General features: G+C 33.9%; 1 protein-coding gene across 2 annotated transcripts in view; it reads left to right on the top strand.

Annotated features, from left to right (window-relative positions):
* LOC106135913 (A disintegrin and metalloproteinase with thrombospondin motifs like) overlaps positions 1–27682 on the top strand; it is a 112989-nt gene that overhangs the window by 59162 nt on the left and 26145 nt on the right. For both annotated transcript variants that reach the window (XM_060951123.1, XM_013336321.2), the window contains exon 3: positions 25783–26337. In XM_060951123.1, coding sequence (XP_060807106.1) covers positions 25783–26337 — 555 coding nt within the window. The remainder of the gene's footprint in view (positions 1–25782; positions 26338–27682) is intronic.

Here is a 27682-nt window from a genome sequence, read left to right as displayed (position 1 = left end):
CTTGCAAAACAATTAATTGGACAAATACTTTTTTTTTCTTTGTCCAATGTCTTATTAGTTCCGACTCAAGAACTCACTGCGTTCACTCTACCCAGATGCTTTCATTTTTTATAAAAACAAAAATGTATGTTTTTTTTTTGGTGAATATTTTCAATGCATTCTCTACCGATACACTCTTTTATTTCCTGGCCTCTGGCCAGTGTGCCTATGACCACGTTCTTGCATTGGAGAAGTTAGGGTTTTACTCGAAGGTAAGGTATTCCCATTTGACCTCCGACACCTTTGCAAAACCAAAACCGGAACCTAACCTAAACGTCCGCGATAAAAATATGGGATCATGGTGAAACATCCAGTCGCCTGAATATGCAGGTTTTCCCACGATGTTTTGCTTTTATGCGCCCGTAAAAGCTTCGATTAGCAATTAAGTTAAAATAAACTAAATAATATTATCACAATATTAGTTTATTTATTTCAGACTAACTTATTCAAAATAAGTTATTTCCAATTGGATGATGATAAATTAATGGTACCACTACATTTTTTATTTACATCAAATATATTGAAGTAACCTATACTGCACCACATTTACAAAGTTGCCATCGTAAATATTTTTCCATTATCTGTTTTGTATTGTCAAACAAACAACTTCTTTGTACACACATAGTATTCTGAAACTCGTATACTCATAACCGTGTTTTGTTTCAAGAATTTAGGATCTTTTATAAGTTTTTTTTACGAAAGTGGTTTTAACATGTCACACCGCATCGACCTAAGGGACATATTCACGAATATATTAGTGGTTTCTGAACCGATAAAATTGAATGATTTTAAATTTTAACTCTTCTTTTATGGAGGATCAGATACTTTTTTACTCATAATTTTTTGAGTAGATAGTTATATGTAGAGTGGGTTACTCAGAACAGTATATTGTCATAAAGTACTTATATTTTGTATCAGAATCAACTCAATATTAATATTTATTGTTTGATATGTTGTTTGATATACCTAAGAAACTACTGAAGTAGGGCAATTTAACGCTGTTCGCCAATCAGACGTCACGTCAGCTACATTTTATCATTCACACCCGAATGAATAATGCATGCAGTCTTAAAATTGCGGGTTGTCACGTGAAGCAGAGTTAAAATTAGTTACTAATCTATGCCAAGACCGTTTGAAGGTTTTTGGGTTAAAAGTTTTACGTAACCGCTGTAATAGTCTTGATACTTTGTGTACTTTTGTCTAACTGAAGCGCGTATAACAACTAAGTTATTCGGTATATAATTCAGATACTAAGTGCATTTGGAAAAAGTTGCCAAATGATATTTCACTTATCTGAATAAGTCGGTATATTCCACTAGGGACTAGTTTATATTATTAAGTTGTCCCACGGTGGAGTGTCTGAATTTAGTCAAAAGATTGGATAAATCGCATTATCGTTGTTTTTTCCAGGTAATATTAGTTTCATTAATGTGTAATGTTTTACATAAATAATATGAATATTATGTGTTCTAATTAATATGATTGTATTTAATAAATGTTTTTTTTTCAGGTAATTACTAAAAAGTGGCAGTTCAGCTCCGGTAAAAGTAAGCATAACTGAATTTTTGTAAGCATAAAAAAAACACATCTATATAATAAATCGTCGAGGAGTTCTTTAAAAATTCTGTGTCTGTACCACCGATTTGTTTCAAAACAAGGGAATTTTTTGACAATATTGCAAGTATGGTGGTCACGATAAAAATGGTGTTGTTATGATATTGCACTCAATTCGTGCGCACAGATCGTACGCAACGCGAACAACGTAATTTGATCGTTTTTGTAATAATCGCCAAATAAGCAATATTTTTTCGACTAAATGATTTGTTTTGAATATCTGAAGAAATTGGTATTGATTTCGGTTTTTTAAAGTAACTTACTAATATATTTTACGTTTTAGGGATATTCATATGCATTTAGTAATTTATAAGCTTAATTTTGTAAATATTTTCCGTTGTTGAGTGAAGACAATGCACAGCATCCGCTGGGTTGACAAGTATTGAAATTTGGCGTTTCCTGATGTTGTCTAGGGGTGAAATAAAAGAAAGTTTCCCTATTTGTGTTTACTTAAAAGACATAATGAGCTTGTTTAAGAAAATATTTAAAACTTAACACATGAACATATATTGTATACAATTGAAATAACAAAACGGTCATGCTTACAACAAAATAGTTTCGCTATAATAACCTCCAATCAAGAGTCATTATATGACTTCCGAGTTGCAATTTCCTCTGTTACTTTCATGTATAGCGATATAAATTTAATAAATGCCAATTGGAGACAATTAATCGAATAATATCTCGTCCTTGCGAACACGTGCCGATTGTATCGTAATCGGAAATCAAGTGACGAATCGAGTCGTGATTCTCGCGAGTGTCCACTTCCGACATTGTCTGTATTATTTTCGTTTTATTAACAGATAGGTAAATATAATAAATTTATTAAGAGTCGTGTTTGTACACGATATTATCTTTGGAACATATGTGATTTATATGCTGGTAAATACGTTAATATGCTGTGTTTACTGTAAGCTTTGAATTTCTATTTTGTTAGAGTGACCATATTAAGCTTTTTTTCATGTCAGGGTGATTCATGTCCTAATAATGGGCAAAGGCTTTACATTCTTCCTTTCACAAAGAAATACTTTGAGTAGAATATTGTTTCTTTTTATAAAAAAAGCTCTAACAAAAATAAAATAGACATGTTGCATTGGTCGCGATCCCTTCAATTTTGCAATAAAGTAACATTTTAACGAATCTTATACATATATTGGTTTGGGAAATCATCTATGATGTTTGAATATCATAGGAGGATATCGGTGCATCTGATGAAAGTCGTCTGTGTAGTTTGACGGGATACCGGCAATTACACCGGTTGTGGAGAAATTGCATTGAATCAGTGGCCAAACGTTCTCTATGGGCGCTGACTGGCTTCATCGCGAACGGAAGTTTGCTGTTTTATTAAATGAAATGACAATTTTATGGTTTTAAATAGACATATTATTATGAGAGGAAATAAGTTGTTATAAAAATGACAATAACACGTTAGCAACGCAAGAAACTTTATTGAAATAGGTAATGCAGCAGCTGCTAATTGAGGTTTAGCCACCCAGAAAATTTTCATTTAAGCATTGTGGACTTCTTCTATTATTTTTTTGTTTTTTACCATTTCACTATGAGAAAAAAAGTCGGGAATATTCATTCAGTAGTTATTTATCGCTATTACAAAAACATAAACAAATATGAACGAGTTAATGTATGCATAATAATTTTTCAGCAACACAGAGGTGATAAAAAATGTGAATAAAACACTTTTGTTGCATCAACAAAAGTAAAACATACAATATCAACACGAAAGATAGAGATGGTACAAAGGCGGACTTATCGGATATGCTAGAGAATCAACTTTGTGACAAAGGAGATTGAATTAAAATCTTTTTTTTTTCTCCTTGTAACCTTTGCACAGTCTTTTTGCCTTTATTTTAATGTTGTGTTTTGAATTTCATGTTCTTAATGAACAACAAAAAGATAAAAAAATCGATACAGCTAATCTCAATCTCTCTGATATTATAACTTTGAGGGCACAATAAAACACTTCATTTTATATCCTTAAGTAAAAACTACAAAGTTTGCAAAATATGTAAATTAATAATAAAATTTTGTTTACAATCAAATTAAACTGCAGTAGATGCTTAAAATGACAGTGTATCTCAAAGTTTGCATTTAGTTAATGAAACAAATATATAAAATATTTTTTTTAAACATGTAATAATATTATTTGGGTGCTGAAATATTGAATATATAAAACCTGCATTGCCACATTTATATTTATTTTTTACTTTGTTAGATTTATTGTGGAACAAACCATTTTCTCTAAAAACCGCAAGCACTGCATTCAATTAAGAAAAAAAAAACAATATATTGTTAATTTATTTTATACAAAATTATATATATAATAGAAATATCGTCCAGCAGACCCGTGAGAGGAGAGATAAATATTGGAGCAGTATGACGTAATATTCATAGTGAAGCCCAATTTGCAAATATGTCGGTTAATGACTTACATCATGTTTACAATTGTATTTTTTTGTTCGCTAGTATGCGTTAAACATACAAACTGACAGAATGAATTGTTTAAAAGTTCCAGAAAGCGATGACCCGTGTCCGACAGCGGGTGTGAACGCGAGAATCAAAAATAAAAGAAATTTATAAGGCTCAAGTTACATTGGTCGCTGTATATAGACGACGCGTCACCAAATTTGCGGGATTGGCCAATAACCTTTTAAGGCTATTTTTATTTTTATAATGCTTTTGCGGGAAAAGTGACAGTGGGAAGAACAATTTACTTATTTGTTTTTGAATCGTAAAAGGCGGCAAGTCGATAAAGAAAAATATGATTTTAAGGTCTCTTATCTAAAGAGTTAAGTCGACCATTTACGTTTTTTCTATAAATACTTTACTCTTACTTATATGGTAGTAGAAAGAAATAAATAAGACTAAATATGAGGTTTCCGGATTAAAAAAATAAAAGAAAAATTAGAACTAACTATCAGATTCTTAACTCAAAAAAATAGAAATAACGAATTGTTATAATTTGATCACGACTAGCGGTCAAGAAAGCTGACCGTATGTAAACCGCAGGCAAGGAAATGGATTATTATGGATGCAGTTACAAGATTATAGACAGTTATAGCAGCGTTTCATCACCTCTCTATTTTGCCTCTTTCTTGATTATACTCATAGAATTCTGAATATATGCACATAAATATAATCACGTCTATATCCCTCGCGGGGTAAAAAAAAAGGCTCAGCCGTATTTCATAGCCACTGATTGCCATAAAAAAAATTTATACAATACATTTTAACAACCAAAAATATTCACATGATCCAGTTTTTCCGACCCTGACCTCCAAAGCATAGTGACACCGGAAGTTAGATAACGCCTATAGACAATGAAACTCTTCCTATATCCGGCTGTCGCAGCTGTCAAACCTGTCAATAACTTTCTTCTGTTTGCTGTTGCGAACAATGCTTTAAAATATACACGACCTTTACTTGCATATCGCCGAGGGGCAGGATAAGATCGTGTTACTGGTATATTTTATTAGGTGCTAAGTAATGCACTGATAGTTATCGTATCTAGAAATTTTTATTCATTTATAATATTTAATATACAAACAATTTTATTTATTGCGAATTAGCACAATAATAAATTGTATTTCACTGTTATATTCTATAATAGTTATAAAATATAATAGGTATAATTCAATTATGGAATATATTGTAATCATTCGCACAGCAATTGACAAATAGAAATAGATAAATAATCAAGAGTACGAAAGTTTGACGCGAACGCGAGGCGAGGCGTATAAAAGAGACATTGATGAAAATATTTTTTTTTCTAAAATAAACCGTGTTTTTCATAAAAATTCTTTCTTTAGCACCAAAGTTGCTTATTAAGTACTATAAAAATTAAAGTACTAGTAAAAAAACGCAGGAAATCTCACATACAGCCTTTTCTCCAAGCAAAGATAATTTAATTAAAAAAAAAACAATAGCCAAAAACGACATAACGTGGTGTGACGGTATCAAGTGAATTACTCACAAATTGGTTAGCACATGTTCATTAGGATTCGATGCAGGCATTGTCTCTGCAGCCGCGTCCAATGTCACGTTTCTAAAACCAAGTTTGATGCTTAAAATATTCGAGTACAGATATATAGTCTCGTAGTTTATTATAAACGGGACATATGATACTTATTGAGCTAGCCTTATAGTAAGTTCGAGAGTTGGTTATGGGATACCAACTCGACGATACTATACTGAAATCAATTGGATTTAAAATAAACATCATCGAATCTTTAACTGTGCATTGCAGGAGTTATTCCGGTCTGATTCCCAAACCTGATGCCCTAGTAGATCCGTTTTTTTTTCTATTTTATTCTGATCCCACTGATCAAGGAATGAGATGGGGAATCAGAACGGAATAGAAAATATTTCATAGTGCATCAGATCAGACAAAATAAATTATAATAATGAAGAGTCTATCCGTTTGAGTGATACGACCGGAATAACTAGCCAGGAGGATGGTGATTCTCTGTACTTTCAATGTTTTACATTCTGACGCACGCGATTCCACAGAATCATTGGGATTTAGATTCTAAGTTGGAGTGACAAGGTTAGTTTTTGTTCGGCAAAAAGATGTCGCGTTTGTAAAAGGTACTTTTTGCATCCGAGCCGCAATTTGTGTCACTGGGTAAAGGGCAGACGTGCGCTTAGTGTAATCGCCCTCGACTATGCTGGTTTACAACAGATACTTGATACGTTTGGAGGCAACTCCAAACTTATCAAGGATGACCTTAAATTAAGTAGAACCCGTTCACCTACCTTCCGGTTATTTATCCGAATGATCCGAATGACGGGAGGAGTGTGCTACTCTCGCGTTTGCTATCTCTCACATCGACTCTTCTTGACTCCCTATAAGGTCTCTAAAGTGTTGCTGCAGTTCTGTTTTACATACATTCATTAAGGAGTTAGTGCAAAAAAGAATATTGCTTTAAATCTATAGATACTAATATTATAAAGCTAAAGAGCTTGTTTGTTTGTTTGAACGCGCTAATCTCGGGAATTACTGGTTCGAATTGAAAAATTATTTGTGTGTTAAATTTATCATTTATCGAGGAAGGCTTTTGGCTATTTATCATCACGCTGCAACTATTACGAGCAAAAAATAATGGAAAAGGTGAAAAAAAAAACGGTGAAAATTATTCCTCCTTGAGAGCTTCAATGATGCCCAAAATAACTATTCCACGCAGACGAAGTCGCGGGCACAGCTAGTATTTTATAAAGTTTAAGTTGTTTTACCCACCCAAAGACTTAAAAAATTTGTATTCTTCTTTAAGACGATGGGCTAGAGCAACTATCATTATTTGAATCTCAATTCCATTATTAAGCCATAGAGCAGAACGTTGCCTTTCAGTCTATTTAAGCATGTTGGTTCTGTCTACCACGTAAGGTTTAAAGACGTGATATTATGTATGTAGTCTTTCACAAACATTTATGTTGTCAACTGTACTATAATGATAGTCCCACGTAAAAACATTTAACAAGTCGTTTGTGGTAAGTTTTCTATGAATAGGAATTATTAACTTTGTAATAGGGTTGCCTGACCGTAACCAATAGTGTTTTTTTTTAATAAACACCTTGGCACGCCACTCTAATGAATCGAAACTCAGTCTAGACCGCAATGGACATAATCATTTTGTGTTTTATAAAATATTAAAAAAAAAGCTGTTTATGTTTATTATTCCACTTAGAATATTTACCACATTCAAATGTCTCAATAGCTTTATAAGTTAATTTATTTTACAATCAATCACTTTATCTACCTATATTTGTTGAGACTTGCTAATTTTAAGAGATCCATACCTTAATCCATCCCTTCGGAAATATATAATTTCTTTAAAATAACTCTTTTATTCCACTACATGACGATTACGTAGGCGTTTTTGGTGTCCTTTTTCATTAAATTGAAAGCAACGATCACAATATTTGCATAACAAACACAAGTATCAAAATGCTTGCTCGCTCTTTTTTTTACCAAATATTCCGGTGATTTGTAAATTTGCATGCGAATACCGATTTTTCCTTTACGCTCTTTGATTTGACCCTAAGGCGTTGAGTCTTCCTTTTTTGATACCTTTATTACTCAGACGTAAGCGGTACGAACCTTAATTTTTATCGAAATACCTAAATAATACGGAGTCATTGACCGTTTTTACAATCATTCATTCTTATGGTGGACTTAATTGTATTTTGATTATGGGTTGAATGTAAAAAGGTTGCGCAGGTTACACATTCAGAAATTAGAATCGTGATAATAGGCCAATCCTGATGGCTAATCCCCAGTGGGGTGAGGATGCAAGACCATGGGAATGATGATACTATTAAAAGATGCTAAAAATCTAACATACTTTTTACGCCTCGTACCATATAACCATACCTCGTATATATACATATATACTATATATAACAGACACATAACTTAATGATTTATATTTGTTTACTTCATTTAATATTCACATACATATAATCACATCTTTATCCCTTGTCTTACAAAACTTTTGGCTCTGTCTACCCCACAGAGCCAAAAGTTTTGTAAAGACTGATAGGCCACGATCAGCTGTTTAAATTAATGATAGAATTGAAATTTAAATGGAGGTTGCTAGCCCATCGCCTAAAAGAAGAATCTCAAATTTATAAGCCTTTTATGACATCCATGGGAATGAGACGGAGTGGTCCTACTCTTCTTTTAATTTAATATTTGTTTATTTTATTTCAAGATCAGTGGTAAATTATGATTATTAGATAGTTAATATTAAATTGTGTCACGTATATGATTAAATTAAAAAAACATAAAATTTTCGGTAGAACAACAAAAAAAAAAACACGAAAATACATATACACAACACGACACAAAATATGACCATCATTAAAATTCGTTAACTTATTCACGGTGTTAACTAGTCAAGGGTGAATGTGAATGTTTTAATAATCTGTAACGTTGTACAGATTATAATTCAGCGATCTACTTCACCCGTGACTTCCTATAAAGGTCACGACTCATCAAAGCATTTCTTACAGCGATGGCACCCAGAATTTTTGCTAGTACTCGTAGATACCGCCGACAAAGCGAGAGATCACGCAATGCAATGACATAACTTCCCTCTTCCGACGGTAGGGGCGTTGCATCATGTCATATGGTGTAAGTTATAGGAGGGCTCCGAATTAGCTTGAAGCGCGGCGCTGTGGCAACGTTCTTGTGTCTTGATTTTTTGAAGGTCGTTGGTTTCATTCACGGTTAGGACAAAATGAACGATTATCGTTTTCAGGCTGACCTGTATCGTTGATCTAGTAATCCCATCCAAAACGGAACTTAATTTGAACCTGGTTTGAATTAAGTTTATGATTTGTGTTCATATGAAATAAATACTTTTGATTTGTGGCTTTTAATGGATGGAGTAATAATTAATTAATGGTAAATTTTAATCTCCTGAAACGCATAAGCTTACTGCGGTGTGTATAGAATTTAGTTCATTCAGTCATTCATATAATCACGTCTATATCCCTTCCCTTGACAGGCCTCGTTTAGCTGTTGAGCTTAATGATAGAATTGAGATTCACATAGTGTCAGGTTGCTAGTACATCTCCTATAAGAAGAATCCCAAGCCTATCCCTTAGTCGCCTTTTACGACATTCATGGGAATGATAAGGTCTTATACTTTTTTTTTATATTGGTGGCGTATTTAGTATTTTATTGTTCCTGTTTCTGTTATTTAGTTAATAGGATTTTTCTCTATTTAGTCATAAACCCACAGTCATTAACACTCGTTAGATTTCTCTGTGTTAAGTTATATAATGTGATTGTGTATCTTGTCAAAGGATGCACATTTTGCACCCGTTTCCAAGACTACATAATATTAGTAAACGCTATGATCTCATAACTTAAGCCCTATAATTTCACTAAGTATGCCAGTCGGCTCACTATTTCGCACTTGAAACCAAATAATTTACTTATAAAAAGCCGGTTTATGCCGCGTCATGTAACACATTCGTGCAATGAATGACCCACTAGCCTCCTACAGAAAGTGAATAGGTATTTTTTAACATTGACCAGATATTTTGATCAGGAGAACTAGATTAAAAAAATTGGGATCGTGAAGTTCCTCGCACTTAAGTAACCACTTATATTCTATTTTGATCAGTATCAATGTCGTGAGAGAAGACTAAGGGAAAAATACTTTCTAGTAAGAATGGTTATTAATTAAGATCCTCTGCTATCATGATTACGGAAGTCATTTTGTGTAAGGCATGAAGAAAATTGGAGTAAAATCGACCAGCTTATAAAGAGAGTAGATGAAGCTAAAAAAATATGCGGGGATCGTGGCAAGTAGAAAAGTATAGCCTCTGCCTACTCCTCCGTATCTCGGGAAAGATGATTTTATGAATTTATAGTTTTTAGTAATGGACACGATAGGAAAAGAAGACTTAACCACTGCATTTTAAAACCAGTTCATCGTTAAAAGATGTACTATTTCATGTAACCATGTGAATGAGTGACTTTCCGCTAATTACATAAGATATTTGTCATTGTGAAGACTCGCTTTGGCACATCGTATGTGCAGATGTCAGCAGCATGTACAATACAAATGTTATATGAATTAGTACTATTTTGTTTGTAATCTTATATTAGCTTATAAACTTTGGATTCTTCTTTAAAGTGATAGGATTTTATGTAAAGCAGCTTGTCACTATCTGATCTTAAATCTTTTAGGCCTCTGTGGCGCTTGTCTGAGACACCGGAGGTCCCGGGTTCAAACCCCGGCCAGGGCATGATGAGAAAAGATCATTTTCTGATTGGCCTGTGTCTTAGATGATTACCTATATACCTAAGTATTTAGAATAAAATATATTTATTTAATTACTTTATTAGGCTACGTAGGCACACACATGAAACTGATAATGATGACCTTCGAGTCTTTTCGAGATTGTTGGCTCAAAGGAATCGTTCAGCTGAATGATGTGCTTAAGTAATTAGACTTAGACACAGGTCTAATAATCTAAAATATAAAATAATCCTTTATTGAATTAAACTGTCTATAACTGTCTATGTGGATGAAGCGAAGGAAGTATGCAGTGATCGTGGCAAGTGGAAAGAGGTAGTCTCTGCCTACCCCTCAGGGAAAGAGGCGTGATTTTATGTATGTATGTATGTCTATAAAGGAAGATTACTGCCATACGCAGCCATATTAGCTTAAAAAAGGTTCAATATATTTTTTCCTTATATCGTAGTGTAGTGACATCAGGGATATTAAAATCCTTCTTTATGTTTCACGGCACGTCGCAAAACGGACATAAAAACGAAAGTGACAAACACTGGGTCAGTTTGTGACAGAAGTTGAGGCGGTTCTTTGTTCTTACTGATTTAGATTTTGCTAACGTTTGTACAGACGAGGGAATGAAAACATTGTGCCAAATGAATGTCTTTCCGCACACAAACATAAGATACATTTAGGCTGAAGTTAGTTTGTTATTTTAAATCGTGTAATAACCCTTTATTTTTTTGAGGCTTACATTATTGAATTGACCTGTACCTCTAATTAAAGACATATTATTTATAATAATACCATGTGAAGGATTTCTCTTTATTTTATAAAATAATGTCCATGGGTGCATCTTGGATAAAGGTGCCATAAATCCCAAAAGCAATCAATAAAATTCATAAATGCCACCCAAAAATAACAAAATATAAGTGATCAATCTCTCGTCATTGAATTTATGATATGTTTAAAAAAAACATGTGTTATAAACATTCGTACGAATGTGTTAAAACTAGGGTTTCTCTGCGAGAATTCTCGAACCGAGAATTCCCGGGAAATTTTGCCTTATTCGAGACGAGAAAACAGTGGTCGAGAAGTCGAGAAATCGAGAAATTCAGTAATAATAATTAAAAACTTAATAACGCGCTTGCACGTGCACACGACTCTACAGCGCGGTGCGTAAGCGACCGACAGCGCCCCCGCCCCACTCCCCGTTTGATACGATTTACAGAAGAATTGTACAATAGATTATTTCCTAGCAACTCTAATTTATACGAAGATGAAGATAACACTCTAATACAGATATCAGAAAACGAGCAATTCGAGCAAGCCACATCCTTTGAGCTGAAACTAAAACAAGCTATTGAAAAGGCAGCCACAGACACTACGAATAATATTGAAAATGTTTTTACGAAAAGCTTGATTAAAAAAGAGTTTCAGTTATATGAATCCACTGGCAAAAGAACACCAAATCTTGAAATTTTGTATAAAGCTGTTATAACAGCAAAGCCTACGTCGACAGAAAACGAACGGGTTTTCTCCTTGTCTGGAAACTTTGTGACAAAAATACGAAACCGATTGTCAGATGATGCTATAAATGCTCTTTTGTTTTTAAAGGCTTATTTCCTTAGTAAATAGACAAGTTAGTGGGCATATTTATTGCAAGGACTTAACTAAGGTACACTATTAAGCTAGTCTGATTATTTTAATACCTAATTGAAAAATTATCTTTTTATGTTACATAATTAAAAAGTTTGTGGTACACAGACTAAAGTAAATTATTTAGTATGTAAAGATCTAAGTTTTTATTGTATTGACATGATTAGAATAGGATTATTAATTAGGTTCTGACTGATGTTTACTGATAAGACTGTCCATTTATAACAAATATTTAATGGTTGATTCATACAAAGACTAAATTAAGGTAGGTACCTTACTCGTAATTGTTAAGTTAGTCTGATTGTTATTTTTTATACCTAATTGAAAAGAAAAGTTTGTAGTATGTACAGACAGAGACTAAAGTAAATTATTTAGTACTGTTGTGTATTATTTAGTAATGTTAGGTACTAACTAAGTTTTGTTATGGTGCCATAATGGATGACATTGTTTTTAGAAGATATTTTATTTGTTTTTTCCAAAGAAAAAGACTATTTAATCCTAATTGTTCGTAGACCTAATGATTAAAAGATCTCACTAGAGTTTATTTTGTTCGCTTGATTAAAGTTTTCTATAGTTAATGTTTTTGATTAATAGATGTTGTGTTTAATATTGCGTAAAAAGCGTAGTTTTATTGTTAAATCCCACACATTTAAAAAAAATCCATATTTCTCGACAACCCGAGAATTCCCGGGAAACAGTTGTCGGGAATTCTCGTGCTCCGAGAAATAAAAATGGTCGAGAAATGAGAAACTCTAGTTAAAACATAAATCTTGTTGTATGTATAAATTTAAATCCCTTTTGTTAGTAAACTTCCTTGTTTTATCATTTCGCAATATGTATGACTTATTTGTGGTTTATTTGTTGTGTACGTCTTAATTTATTTGTAAAAGATTCCGTGTGCGCTTTCCATTTTTAAAACAAAAATAAAACTGTATACCCATATCAGTGTTGCCAACTTGGCGATTTCGGCGCGAAATCTAGTATTAGTTTTATTTAAAGTACTTACTGGCTAGCAGCGCTTCTTTATGGCATTTATTTTTAGTAGCATGTTGCGTTAACAATAATTAAAATCTAACCAAAACAAAGGAATGACGTGATCGTGAAAGAAGTTGAATGACGTGATCAAGGTATTACGTTCGCTCTAAAGAAAGTGTAAAGAAATCGAGAGTGATATTACGGTAGGCAGTAGTAGGTCAATGAGTGCCTCGGGTCAGATATAGACCTACTTTTTGTATTCATTCATCAAATATTATTTAATATGATAAATTGGAATAACTATAAACATTGTTTGAAACTTTTGCATTGCAATAGTCGCTCAGTGACCACGGATCATTGTCAGATGATTCGAGATGTCTGAGATAAAATACGTGCGATCCGTTCCTCATATGACAACGACACAGAAAGAAACGACTGTCATCTGACCTCCGTGACCTTGTTCATAGCGGAGATCCAAACTTGGATCAGGGCATTAGGTAAATAAAGTGCCTATTTCTGCCCGACATCAACATAAATTTGTGAAGATAAAAATTAGCATGAACAAAACAAAAGATTGTCAATCAATTGTTTTTGTCGCCTTCTATACCTAGTATAACGCGGAGTTGTCGTGTCACATTAATTTTTGCTGGAAACCACATGGCATATGAAAGGGCTGGTCTCCAAATGAAAGTGCAAGCGTATCGAAACTGAAAGTGGTAGGAAGTGGGCCGTGGACCACTCTCAGCGAGCAGTGGAGCGCGTGGTGGCCCAGTTCACGGCCCAGTTTGGTAATCGATCATATTTACGATTGACAAGATAGATGAATGATATTATTTTTTTTATGAATTTTGGTAATTTAAAAATTTGAGTTAGGAAGGAATTTTGTTTGTATTGGTTCTTAAATTTGAGTTAGACAAATTTATATACTTACCTATGAATTTTCTATTCATTATGGATGATAGAATACGATTTAATAGCTAAAGACCCAGAGTAACATATAGGCTACTTTTTGTCCCGGAGTTCCCGCGGGATTGATAGGGTTTCCATGCGGACCAAGTCACGGGCGGCCTCTAGTGTAGTATAAAGTTCCCCTATTATATCTGGCTGTATGCATTCGCTTATCACGGAAAGTTGTGGACGGATTTTGTTTCTGTTTGAAATGTTGGAAAGAGGGTTTTCTCAGAAAGGTTTAAATCTTTATTTTTACCAGTGCAAAACCGGGGCCAGTCGCTAATATAATAATAATATAAACATCGTTGACGCCTGGTTGATCGATTAATTAAAGTAACAAATGACATCCATTAAATATTTTTATTGTGTCACAAAAATACAATTCACTACCGGATATAGTATTAAATACTAATCTACAATCACGGACACAATTCATGCCACAGATAATAAATACTATTTAGTACTAATTACTGACCTATAAAGATATAGGACCTCCGTTTCTTATCGAAGTATTCAGGCTTATCTTTATTTCCTTGTGCACCTATTAGAATTAATCCTAGTTCCGTCAACAATGACATTAGAACTTCTTTATACTAATACACTTAGTGCTAAGTCCATTCGTTTGTAAAAAAAAATTATTTACAAACAGTAATGGATTTCCTGTTTTTAGACGTCTAACGATATAGTGCCTATACATAACCTCATTTTGCGCAGCTTTTACCGTAATATAATTTTTTTCCCTGCAAAGGAAAGGATTTTGCGCGAAGCACAAAATCCTAATCTTATCTTCAATCTTATCTTAGGTCAAAGACGCAGCTCCTCCAGAGTTCCTCTCTGGAGGTGAGAATATAACCGGGATTACCGCTAGGAGGAAGACAGGGCTTCATAACTTTTATACATGCATGCATACATTATGTAATCACGTCTATATCCTCTGTGGGGTAGACATAATAGGTTAAACTGCATGGCTTAATTATATTATACAAAATAGCGACAGGTTGCTAGGCTATTGCCTACAAGAAGAAGCCCCAGTTTATTAGCTTTTACTTAAGTCGCCTTTTACGGCATCTATGGAAAAGATAATAATCTAAATTACCTGGTAACTTTTATTTATATCTCTTATTATTTTTCATAAAGGTCCTTTTTAGTCTAAACTTTAATTACGATGAACATTTTCACGCGACTGTTTACGCAAACCATCACTCATCTTCACTAAATCAATCATTATATCACCTGCCGGTTATGCAAAACCATTCGTCACTATTTTTGGACGACACCGCGGGAAGCAACTAGTTTGGACAAGTGCCATTTGCACGTCGGAAATGTTAGCATCTGAATAAGGCTCTATTATACTTGCTCTTAGGTTAAAAGTAATTATCTTTTCAAGCACTTTGAAGCATTTAAATAGGCTCATACAAACTTGGGATTCTTCTATTGGGCGATGGGCTATCAACCTGTCACTATTTACATCTCAATTCCATCATTGATTCTACAATTCAACGTGGCCTTTTAGTATTTTTAAGACTGTGGGCTTTTTCTTACGGATAAAGACGTAATTAAATGTATGTATGTAGATAAGCATCCAAGGGATAGGCCAATCAGTCCGATTCCCATCATGTAGCCAGAATTCGAACCCGGAACCTTCTACACAACAGACAAGATCACCACAGAGGCCGCCGAGAGGAGATAATGAATGATAAAAAAACGTTTATGTATGAACCTTTACTCGTCATTTACATAACTGCTTTCTATTGTCAAAAAAACAAGCGCAAAGAATAAATGCATCTCATTTTATTTTAATTGAGTCGATAGCTGTGTAGGCGGTTCATTTCAATAGCTATTATACAATTGATATATTCATTATGATAAGGTCGTTTAAACTGTCTGTCTGTTTAAATGTCTCAATTTTAGACAAGGAAGAACAGGAACTACTCTGTAGTATCCCTGTGGATGTTGGAAGGCTAAAGACAACTAAAGAACAAAATTATAAATAACTAGTGCATATCTTGACCATGTAAATATCCTACTGCTGCGCAAAAAGTAAAAAAATGTGAGGATCTCTTGCGTTAGGCACTTAGTAGTAATTACTATACTAATTATCCTGGGATATCCATAGAAACGGAAATTAACGTATCAAAATGTTTAAAAATTACAAAGTCACGCTACAAGCCTAATCTCCAAATTCGATTGACATTCAAATTAGTTTTGTTCTTGGCAAAGGTCAAACTTTGTTAGTACCATCGCGGAACGAAAGCTTTCCCGTGTAGTTATGTAGTAGTCTATAGAAAAATAAATAATCGTATTGTCTGTTTATACGGCGGAAAGGTCAGTATAACAATGAAATTGATCAATATATGCTCTTTGACTGATGTATTCGTTGCGCTTTTGTTGTTATAATTGTCATATCCTAGTTTAATAAAATCAGTAAAACTATTGCTGTGGGTAGTGTGAGGAGCCAAATTTGTTTTATAATCCACTTAATAATAAGACGTTTTGCTACAAGAGCAATTAGCTAGCTAGGCAGGTTGCTCATTACACGTTTCGCCTTGTTTGACGTTTTGCTACCTAGACTTTTGGATCGCGAGGAAATATTATTAAGTCAATTTTTTCCGCATATATTTATATTTATTTTATTCATTACACAAATTTAGTTCACGGCTATATTTTTCGTCCATCCCATGCAAATTAAATGATCAAACTGATACTCATCTGTACGAAAGGAAAAGATAATTTTGTTTCTTCTAGAATTTTGCTGTTAACAAACTTTCCTGAATTTATAAACATGAACCTTGTAAACTCATACATCTTTCAACTATTATAATTTCGGTTCAACGACCGTCTACGCATATTGCTAACAATTACAACACAATTATATGTATATACACACCATATAAAATTATCGCGTCGACACCTCATTGTCCGCCTAAACATGGCTACAGAATGCAGTGTTTCATTTTGTAGATAGCATATCACTGAATTCTAACAATCGAATAAATTATCTTGAAGGGCCTGGGAAGTATGCGTCTTGTTGTTTTGACTAGCTGATGACTGCGACTTTGCGGAAGAATGTATCATGGTTCTACCTCAAATGTTCTAGTTACCGAAAGTTTAATAGCTGTACAATAAAAACGTTTCATGAAGTTCATTAGTACTGCCTGAGTTCAGCATGTACAAACAAACAAACAGTTTTGTTGCTAATACTAATCTTACTACTATTGTTTAGTCGCACCAACTCTTTTTGATTAAGAAAAAGTAATGGAATTTTTAATGAAACTTTGAATACTGAAATGAATGAAACAATGAAACTGAAAGGAGTAAAGTGAGGAGGGAAAATCCTAAACTTTGGATTATGCTGTATTGCAATTACTTGGTTAAAGGTTTAACTAGATCCATGGAAATAAATACAAACAAGCTGGAAAACTATTAAAAAAAAAGATAGAACACAATAAAAACATGACTTAAAACTGTTTTTCTTTCCCTCTCTTTCAAATTAAGTAAGTCAATTAGAAAAAGACACGTCTCACTTGTAATCAAAGTACGAATAGATTTCGAGGTAATTTTTCCAGTGTGAAGGTTGCATATATGTAAAACAGTTTTCAGCCAGTCATCGAAATACAACAATTGGATGACTAAAACCGCCTATAAAAAGATCTGGTAATCAATACAGATATGTGAAATACACAAACATGATTACCATTATGCCATAGAGGTCGTCAAAATGATTGAGTGTTACATCGACGCCTCTGTAGACAGCGGCCTTACCGTTTGTATGGTAATAAGGGAATTCGATGCAAAACACGGTGGGGCATACAACGGAACAATGCTGGGCTTATTTAGCACAATGAAAGGAACTGGCCGGCCGAGGGACCTTGACTGGACACTCGACACTTTGTTAGCCCTAATTAGTTGCTTTGAAATGTATCTTTTTCTCGCGCTGCCGCCCATTTCCCGCTTAATCCCTTAATCGCCTCTTACTATATAAATTTTATCTCGATTACATGGTTATTCCCTGGTGGCCAAGTTAAAATTTTCAATGCATTCAAAATTTCACTTATTTTAGGAGAGATCTGTGTCGCCACTTTAAACGGTTGGTTTTTATGACACTTGTGATTGACAAATTTTCTTCAATTTCCGTCATCATTTCGTAAAACAAAGTTGTACTTAATAATTGAATCAATAGGATCATGAATTTTCCCACCAAGAGATTGCGAAACGAACCGGTGCGTTTCTGGAGCAAGGTCGAGCCAAGATGGCCGTCAGGCAATATGGCGGCGAATGTCAGATACTTTCGCGCCAAAATAACTCATCGATTTCCGCACATTATTTTCTGTTTAGTGACAAGAAAAAAATTTAATACTCCCTTCAATCTGCGCCTATAATAATAATTATTATGTTCTTTGGCTTGTATATACCTACATATAAACTAGCGACCCGCCCCGGCTTCGCACGGGTGCAGTGTTGAACGTCGTAAAAAGTAAATGACCAAAAATTGTTATTGTGGGATATCCATGAGAGATAGACATATACCATCGCGGAGTTTTCTGTAGACCTTTTCAATGTGTACAAATAATTAGTAGGTACATTATTCTGATAAATCTCGTAGGGTTCAGCTTGCGTTTGCAATGTAAGCGGAAAAAAATATGTTAATTAACGACATTATATTAGAAACCTCAAAAATAACAGTATTTCTCCACTATTTAATGGTTGTTATTATACATATAAACCTTCCTCTTGAATCACTCTATCTATTGAAGAAAACCGCATCAAAATCCAGTGCGTAGTTTTAAAGATTTAAGCATACAAAGGGACATAGGACAGAGAAAGCGACTTCGTTTTATACAATGTAGTGATGATATGTAATGTTATATATTTTTCTTTAAGTTTGCATTGTCCTTCAACGAATTTACTCCAAAGGCATCACTTAAATTTAATTTTAATTTAATTCCGTTGCTGCCAAAGCGAATAAAAAAATCCAAAGTGTTTTGACATAATTATTTTGACTTACTGTCGTACATGGTAAGGAAGTAGATTTAGAAAAGCAAAAGACTTATGTATATCCATGGCCGTAAAAACTGTTGTCGCTGTTTAGTAACTTTATTTTTCTCTGCTTCCAAACTACGAAAATCGATACAATCTCGTGTTGTATGCTTCTCATAAGTGTTGTAACACACAAGGTTACGTATCGCCCGCCAAGTAGCGGACGTACAAATTGCTCGTATCGTGTGAAAAAACCAAGAGTATTAGCAATCCGACGGAACCGACGCATTAGGCCGGTCTTATGAAACTTTTTAATGGCCTTTGGCATAATTTTGTATTGAAGATGTTCGTTTCATTAAAAAAATTGTGTCGTCTTTTTTTTCAAATTGTTTTATACCACATTTTTTTATTTATCGTTACAATTTAAAATAATTTTATACAAGGATGTCAATTAACATGTGTAAGAAAAATAAATACTTATTTTGTCTGTTAATTTAAGTTTAATCTGTCATCATCTCATACAAATTTATCTCAGTTAATAGCAAATTAACATGTTAGTGAAACAAAGTAAATTCGGCCTTGACTTAATTATTACAGATTACGAAAATACTCATTAACTTTATCAGTATGCATAAAGATACGATCATATTACGCCCAGCACTTTCGTTTATAATACGCCATATCGTGTTTGTAATAGGTACAGTCAAAAGCGAAACTTAATACATATTTTCTGTAGTATATACCTATGTTTGTAACCTCTTTACCTTAGATGGTTTGGTCATATGCAGAGGATGAAAGATAATAGCCTTACGAAGCAAATATGTGTTAAAGAAAAGAGCGAATGGGAACTTTGGAAGGGGAAGGCCTACTTACTCTTTCCCCCTAAAGAGAAGAAAGAGAATACATCTTATTTAGAGGTATGAATTTGAAATGTAGAATTTAAACTAACCTAGTTCATTAAACAATTAAAAATCAAGCTATGTTTTTAAAATTGCATCGAATTATGTGCTTGATTGTACAGATTAAGTGTTTTCCTTGCCCAATGCAAGTGCATACCATTGTTTGTTCATACTTACTTAAATGTCGGTATAAACAGAGTAAGTCAAAGGAGGTTTGTGTTAATCATAGATAAAATACGACTATAGAATTGGTAATTATTGGTAGTTGTGACATCGCAAATGATGGTTGTGGCACCAACAGTATTTTCTTATTGCATTTCAATTCTGAGATAGACGACACATCATTCGTATAGTTTTATGCACGAAATGGCATTGTCGTAAATTATTTCAATTTCGTTTTATATTTTCAGAATTCTATGATTTCTCCACTTTAATTGATTTTAAATTTAATTCAATCGTGTCTTTAAGATACTGAACTTCTTAATCAAATATCTTCCATTACCTCTCACATTATCTCGCTTTATGTCAGATCATGATGATAGCACACGATCATTTGAAACCAATATTAATGATTTATAATTACTTTCAAATCTTGAGCAATTTGATATCTGGAGTTCAGATAAACATAGATACACTGCTATATACAGGCTGTTGCCTGATTTCTCGGATGGCATGGCACACATTGGAATTCTACTCATCCTAGTCATCTATACTAATATAATAAAGCTGAAGAGTTTGTTTGTTTGTTTGAACGCGCTAATTTCAGAAACTACTGGTTCGAATTGAAAAATTCATTTTGACTTGAATAAGCCATTTATCGAGGAAGGCTTTAGGCTATATAACATCACGCTACAACTATAAGGAGTAAAGAAATAATGGAAAATGTGAAAAAAGAACGGGGAAAATTATTCATCCTTGCGGGCTTCAATAATGCGCGAAATAACTATTCCACGCGGACGAAGTTGCGGGCACAGCTAGTGTACCATTAAATAAAATATAATAAATCTATTTTGAGTTATTCACATTAGTTTGATCGCTAACCGATGCTCTATCAGTGAGGGACGACATCGGGAGGAAACTAAATAAATACTATGATTAAATGTGTTTAGATTCCCCACTGTAAAGAATGCGGAGGTCATACAGAATTTACTTAATGTAAAAACTGACTTATCCAATCCAGGATCGTGGTCAAAAGGTCATATTTTCTTAATTTAATATACATTTTCATACATACATATGGTCACGTCTATATCCCTTGCGGGGTATACAGAGCCAACAGTCTTGAAAAGACTGAATGGCCACGTTCAGCTATTTGACTTAATGATAGAATTGAGATTAAAATAGTGACAGGTTGCTAACCCATTGCCTAAAAAAGAACCTCAAGTTTGTAAGCATATTTCTTAGTCGCCTTTTACGACATCCATGGGAAAGAGATGGAGTGGTCCTATTCTTTTTTATATTGGTGCCGGGAACCATACGGCACTACCCATACACACACACATTATCACGCATAAATAATGAACCATATTAATTTTTTTAACGCGTGTAAACCTGACATTTGTCGAAATTGCACCCTGTACATCTCCGCTCATCTATCACATAACATGATGTAATTAGAATGCGCCATCTTGTATAGTTTAAGGTCGATCGTAACGGGCTGTGACGTATTAATCTGTTTCCTTTAAGCGGCTCTCACTCACGTTCATTTTGTGAGACTAGTTTGCGTAATGCTTTAATGCAACGCTGTTACATATCGTTATATCAAAACAAGTTAATCTTAATAGTTTTTCAAATATGAATAATTTTCTACAACAAGAGAAGTTTACTACTACCTACTTAAATCACTTTATATCTTTTCAATGGATGCCGTAAAAGGCGACTAAGGGATAGGCTAATAAACTTGGCTTCTTCTTGTAGGCAATGGGCTCATAGCCAGCCTGATAGCAATCTGTCACTATTTGATTCTCAATTCCATTATAAAGCCATACAGCTGAACGTGACATATCATTGAAAAGACATCAACGCGTTATAAATTTCCATTTTCCTTTTTAATGGAAAATGTTAACTAAATCCGAAAAAAACAATTAGTCTTATGTAGATAAAAAACAAAAAGTGTTCTTTAGTGCCATGTGGCGATGGGCTAGCAACATATCACTATTTGAATCTCAATTCTATTCTAATGCAATACAGCAGAACGTGAACTTTCGATGGCTCTGTCTACCCTGCAAAGGATATAGACGTGGTAATATGTACGTATATTAAAAATAAAAAAGAAGACGCTTTTATTGTAGACTAGCTTTTGCTTGGGGCTTCGCTTCCTTGGGATTTATAGATAAAAAGGAACCAATTTTACTCCTGAAAATGCTGTCTTTGTGCCAAATACAAACATTATATTAAAATTGAGTGGTAGTTTTTTAGTATACATGTATTTGTTACTAACAAATAAAAACAGTACATTTTTCTTTATAATAAAGAAGTCATAATTCTATATTATAAATATGAAACATAACAATAGGAAAAGAAACTCAATTCTTATTTTGCACTTGAATCTTCTATTTCCTTCATACTTAGTCATACATTACGTTCAACATATTATTTATAGAATAAACAAGTAAACACAATAAATCCCATTGTGGTGTCCTTCGCTATGCAAATAACAAACAAACCGACATACAACCTTGTGAACAGCAGGGTAGGTATGTATTGTGTTACCAGAGTACGCCCGCGTAAAGCGAAAAATTCTTTCAATATCAATCAAGAGAGATTTATTTATTTATAATGTACAAAATACAAATGCATAGCACAATTGTCGAACTTAATGCTAGAAACATTATTTTCCAGTCAACCATTAGTTCTACATTCATACATTTACATTCATACCAAAAGGTTGACAAAGCCACGAGTGTTTGTTTTTAATAATTTATTCAGTATTAGCGAATAATATTTAATATTGTTCGATTAGCTTAATAAATATTCGCCATAGCACGCTTTAGTTGACATCATTGAGTGATACATATTCTGCAAATAAATTTATTTCTATAACCAATTCCAACGTCAAACATTTATTGAATTTACCTGACTGGTGAGATAGGACCGTTAAAATGATTACCTAAGTCGCTTTCCTGGTCAGACCGGGTATTAGGTACAATGCGCTTGATTTATACATAGGAAATACTCAGGAAAGTGTACTTGCGTAACTGAATCAGAGCAGACATTCTATAGCTTTTAGGCATTGTAAATTAATGGTCTTTGGCTTCGAGAACTAAGTAATTCTTAAGGCATCTCTTTCTCTCTCTTTGTTGAAAAATACATACATACTATATCCCTTGCGGGGTAAACAGAGCCAGTAGTCTTGAAAGATTGAAAGACCAAGTTTAGCTGTTGGGCTTTATGATAGAATTGAGATGCAAATAGTGACAGGTTACTAGCCCATCGCCTACAAGAATGATTCCAAGTTTATTAACATTTCCCTTAGTCGCCCTAACGACGTCCACGGGAAAGATATGGAGTGGTTGGTCTTCACGCGCTATCTGAACCAATTAAGAGTCTGGACAAAGACATTGGGTACTTGCCATCCTATATTCTTTTATAGGTGACGCTTCTTATTCTCCGGTTTTTGTAGGTGGCCAAAAATTCTTCGCTTTTGGTTGGTGGCGCTAAATTCGTTTCTTTTTGTAGGTGGACTTAAATTCCTTGCTTTTGGTAGATGGCGTTAAATTTGTCGATTTTTATATGAGGTGGTGCTAAATTCGCAAGTACGAAGCTTCGGGTTAGAGCTGGTTAGAAATAATGAGAAATCAAACGTGACATATATATTTATTACAATATTTGCTAACTAAAATATGTTATTAAAGCATAAATAAAATTTTTTAAAGGATAGAGCAAAAAAGTTAAAAAGACCATTACTATTAACGTCAATAATGACCCATTACATATTAATAAGGACTTTATTCAAAGAATATTTCATTTTAAGATGCAATAAATTATGGAATTTAGTAATTAAAGTCAGCTCAATAAATATCGCTTTAGCGAAACGAAATAGGTCTCAAAAGTGAATGGAAACTTAAAACAATGGCGGGAAGTATAAATTTTGCTTGTAATCCTGTAATTGAGAGTCGTATTGTAATTTGTAACAACCTCAGTGTGTCTGTATGGAAAACAATACAACCTAATTATTTTAAATCTCAAATTATAGCTTATTGTGGAAAATAAATAACATACATACATAAAGTCACGTCTTTATCCTTTACGGTGTAGACAGAGCCGACAGTCCCGCCAAGACCGAAAGGATTCATCTTGTAAGCGTGCGTAATGGACAAGCAACCTGTCACTTTTTGAATCTCAATTCCATCGTAAGCCATACAGCTGAACGTGGACTTTCATTCTTTTCAAGACCGTTGGCTCTGTCTACGCCGCAAGAGATATTGAAGTGATTATGTTATGTGCCTAAATTAACAAAATATGATTTTTATTGGTGTCCAAGATAAAATGCAGTGCCTTTTAAAACAACATTGTTGCATTCATGAAATGTACCCGTATCCATTATACAATAAGAAATTCGAGTAAGCGGATAAACATAATGTAGAATACAAAAATACTTCAATACCGAAATCTGAGCGCGTCCGAAATATATTTAGACATTTTCAAGCCATTCGCGAAATGTTTTAAACCAATTTGCATGTTAAACATGTACATAATCCAAAAATGTTTTTCTTTTAAGTAATATTTTCACCCTACACGGTGGTCCAGTTACCTTTAAAACTTGATATTATCTGATTGTGATACTCGTACGTTTTTGATAACATCTGGTGAGAAAATTAATTTGTACATTAAAAGTCTTAATCATTAAATGTAAAAATGCAATAAATTATTATAACACATAGGGTTCTTTTTTATCTAAATTCCCACGGGAGCGAAGCTCCGGAGCGCTGCAAATAATAAATATAAATACAATTAATTAATTTTCTTAGAACATTATAAATTTTCGTGTTCATTCCATAATATAACTACATACATATAGTTACGTCTATATACCTTGCGCGGTAGACAGAGCCAATTGTCTCGTATAACTGAAAGGCCATGTTCAGCTGTTTGACTTAATGATAGAATTGAGATTCAAATAGTGACACGTTGCTAGTCCATCGCCTAAATGAAGAATCCCAAGTTTATAAGTCGCCTTTTACGACATCCTTGGGAAAGGGATAGAGTGATTCTATTCTTTTTTTTATATTTCGGCCGGGAACCAAACGGTACAAATATAATAATAATAATAATTTCATAATATAAAAATATGTTATAACTATTTTTACGAACTACGCCGCTCAAACGCTGATCATAAGGTATTGTTGTACAAAAATGGAAATATATCGAGAAAGGCAAAGTATAAGACGATGACCTCGCCCAAGGTTTGCGAGATCTGGCCACTGACATTCAGGCAATACGGATGTGGACTCGTGCCGATACAGTTATTGAAGCAAAAAATAATGTAGAAAATATAAACAAACAAACAGCAAAAAATATAGTAGGAAAAATTAATAAAGATTTATAAGATCAGTAACATTTTGGGTCAGAATCCGGTATACATTTGTGAAATTGTTAAGATTTAAAAATGTTTTGTATTCAAAAATCTTACAGATATTTTGCTAGCGATATGACTAGATTTTAGGGCAAGAAATTGTTACTCATAAAATGTAATAAAAATCGTGTTTTTATTTTTATATACGTTTGCTAATAAAAGGAACGAATGGCTTTTCATAATTTTCTATCACCAGATATGAATGGTTTTCATATTTTTTTCCATGATCCAAGACGACTAGTGTTCAGAAACAGTTACTTTTACGAAGAAACTAAATCAATACCTATTTTGAAATTTCATCATTTAATCGGACTGTTTTCCATCTTTTCAGATCCACGAGCACATGTCTCCAGACGAGCTTCGAAACGTCTTCCACGTGGAGCATCACAGCTTAGTTCCAGAGTACCACTTAGTTCAACTTACCCACCACCTCGCCAGGCGGAACATTCCCACATCCCACCCCACCAACACCCACTCCCAAAATCCATCAAAAAACCCACACGAAAAAACTCAAAAGGAGAAACGTAAATGGAAGACCGAGACTAGTCCACCATCCCTTCTCAATGATGAAATGTTCGTTAAAGCGAAAGAATTCATCAAAGATGTTGACATTATTGGTGATTTAAATAATACAGTGAGCGTCGATTTTAGTGTGACGAATTCTAGTGAAGTTACTGATAGTGAATTGAGTGCCAGTGATGAGGAAAGGGTAGTGGACGATCAGGAAACTGGTGTGCATAGGATAGATTTGGAGGCGTTTGGGAAACAGTTGAATTTGGTGCTGAAGAGACAGGAGGGGCTGGTGAAGAAGGATGGAGTGAAGATGTGGCGGGCGTTGAATAATGTAACGCAACCACACGGAGTGGACTATGAGGAGATGAAAGAGGTAAGGGTTTATCAAACATTTAAAAAAAAATTACCAATATTCATATAGTCTTCAAAGATTTTTTGTTAAGTAACGAATTGCATGTGCAACAGTTTCCAGTGGTTCTATTCATTCCTCCGCATTCACATTTCTTTTTATGCAAGGTTAGGGTACTCTTGAACTGACCTTTCGCCAAAACGTCCCCGTTTTGATAAAGTGTCTTGTCCTTATACTTCCAATATCCCTATTGCACTTATTTAACCTGCATTCACCATTCATAAACTCAACTCAAATGGTAATGATCGAATTTTATGTAATTTTGTACAAAGATTACCTTAACATTCAAGCATACCTTAAATTTTTGGATCTAATATTATATGACAACCAATTGTATGTTTGTTGTGTAAAAAAATTGTCCTTGCTTTATGGTCCATAGAATCTTTGATACAAACAGTGTAACGAATCAGACATGCTCTACATTGTGTTTGTTTAGGGTCAATTAGTGGCCTTGACCTACTTAACTAACACTATTAATGGGCGTACATAAATCACTATTAACTTTGTTTGATATTGTCGGATTTGCTTTATAACTAATTAGGGTACCTAGCTTTGCTCAAGAAGCTCTTGAATATAACATACCTACAAACGTACATGCCTCTTTCTCAGAGACTACATCTTTCAACTTGATATCTCTGCATACTTCTTTTGCTTCATACACATTTCTCGCTTAACTGTTTTGGCGTAGGCGCCTGGGAGGAGCCCGGGATGCACTTTAACGACCATGATTCTGGATTGGACGAGTTAAGTATTTTACAAGAAGCGACTCCTTATTAAATAAGATCATTAGCCCTCAAATATACATTAGTTATTAATTAACTATTGTATAAAAACTCAAAGGGTTAAACAATAGCAGATCGAACCTCATTCAAGCGCGGAGATAGTCATTGTAGTGTATGACAGTAAAAACGTTAGTGAAAGTGTTCCCACATGGTTATCTAACTGGCGTTGGCAGGTGGGATCACGTGACAGCATCTGTAGGTACGCAATGATTAATATAGTTCTTTAGAATTGTACCTATATGAAATGAAAATAGAAATTAATGATGAACACAATAAAGAAACGAGTGTAATAATACGCGTTAATGATTGGATTTTGACAGCGAATTTGTAATACACCCCGCGGTTATTAAATGTTTTGGTCACGCCTTTAATCAGCACATTCTTTAGCGCTTTGTCTTTTTGTAGAATATATTTTTATCGCGTAACAAATGTTCAAAGAAATAACATGAATGCGAATAAAGATTCTTGAGCCTACAATCATAAGAACATTTCAAGAAGATTCGTTAAATTATATTGGACATGTTGTA

This window comes from Amyelois transitella, chromosome 24 (assembly GCF_032362555.1).
Source record: "Amyelois transitella isolate CPQ chromosome 24, ilAmyTran1.1, whole genome shotgun sequence".
In the NCBI taxonomy this organism is placed as follows: Eukaryota; Metazoa; Arthropoda; class Insecta; order Lepidoptera; family Pyralidae; genus Amyelois; species Amyelois transitella.
This window is presented reverse-complemented; position numbering and strand designations above follow the sequence as displayed.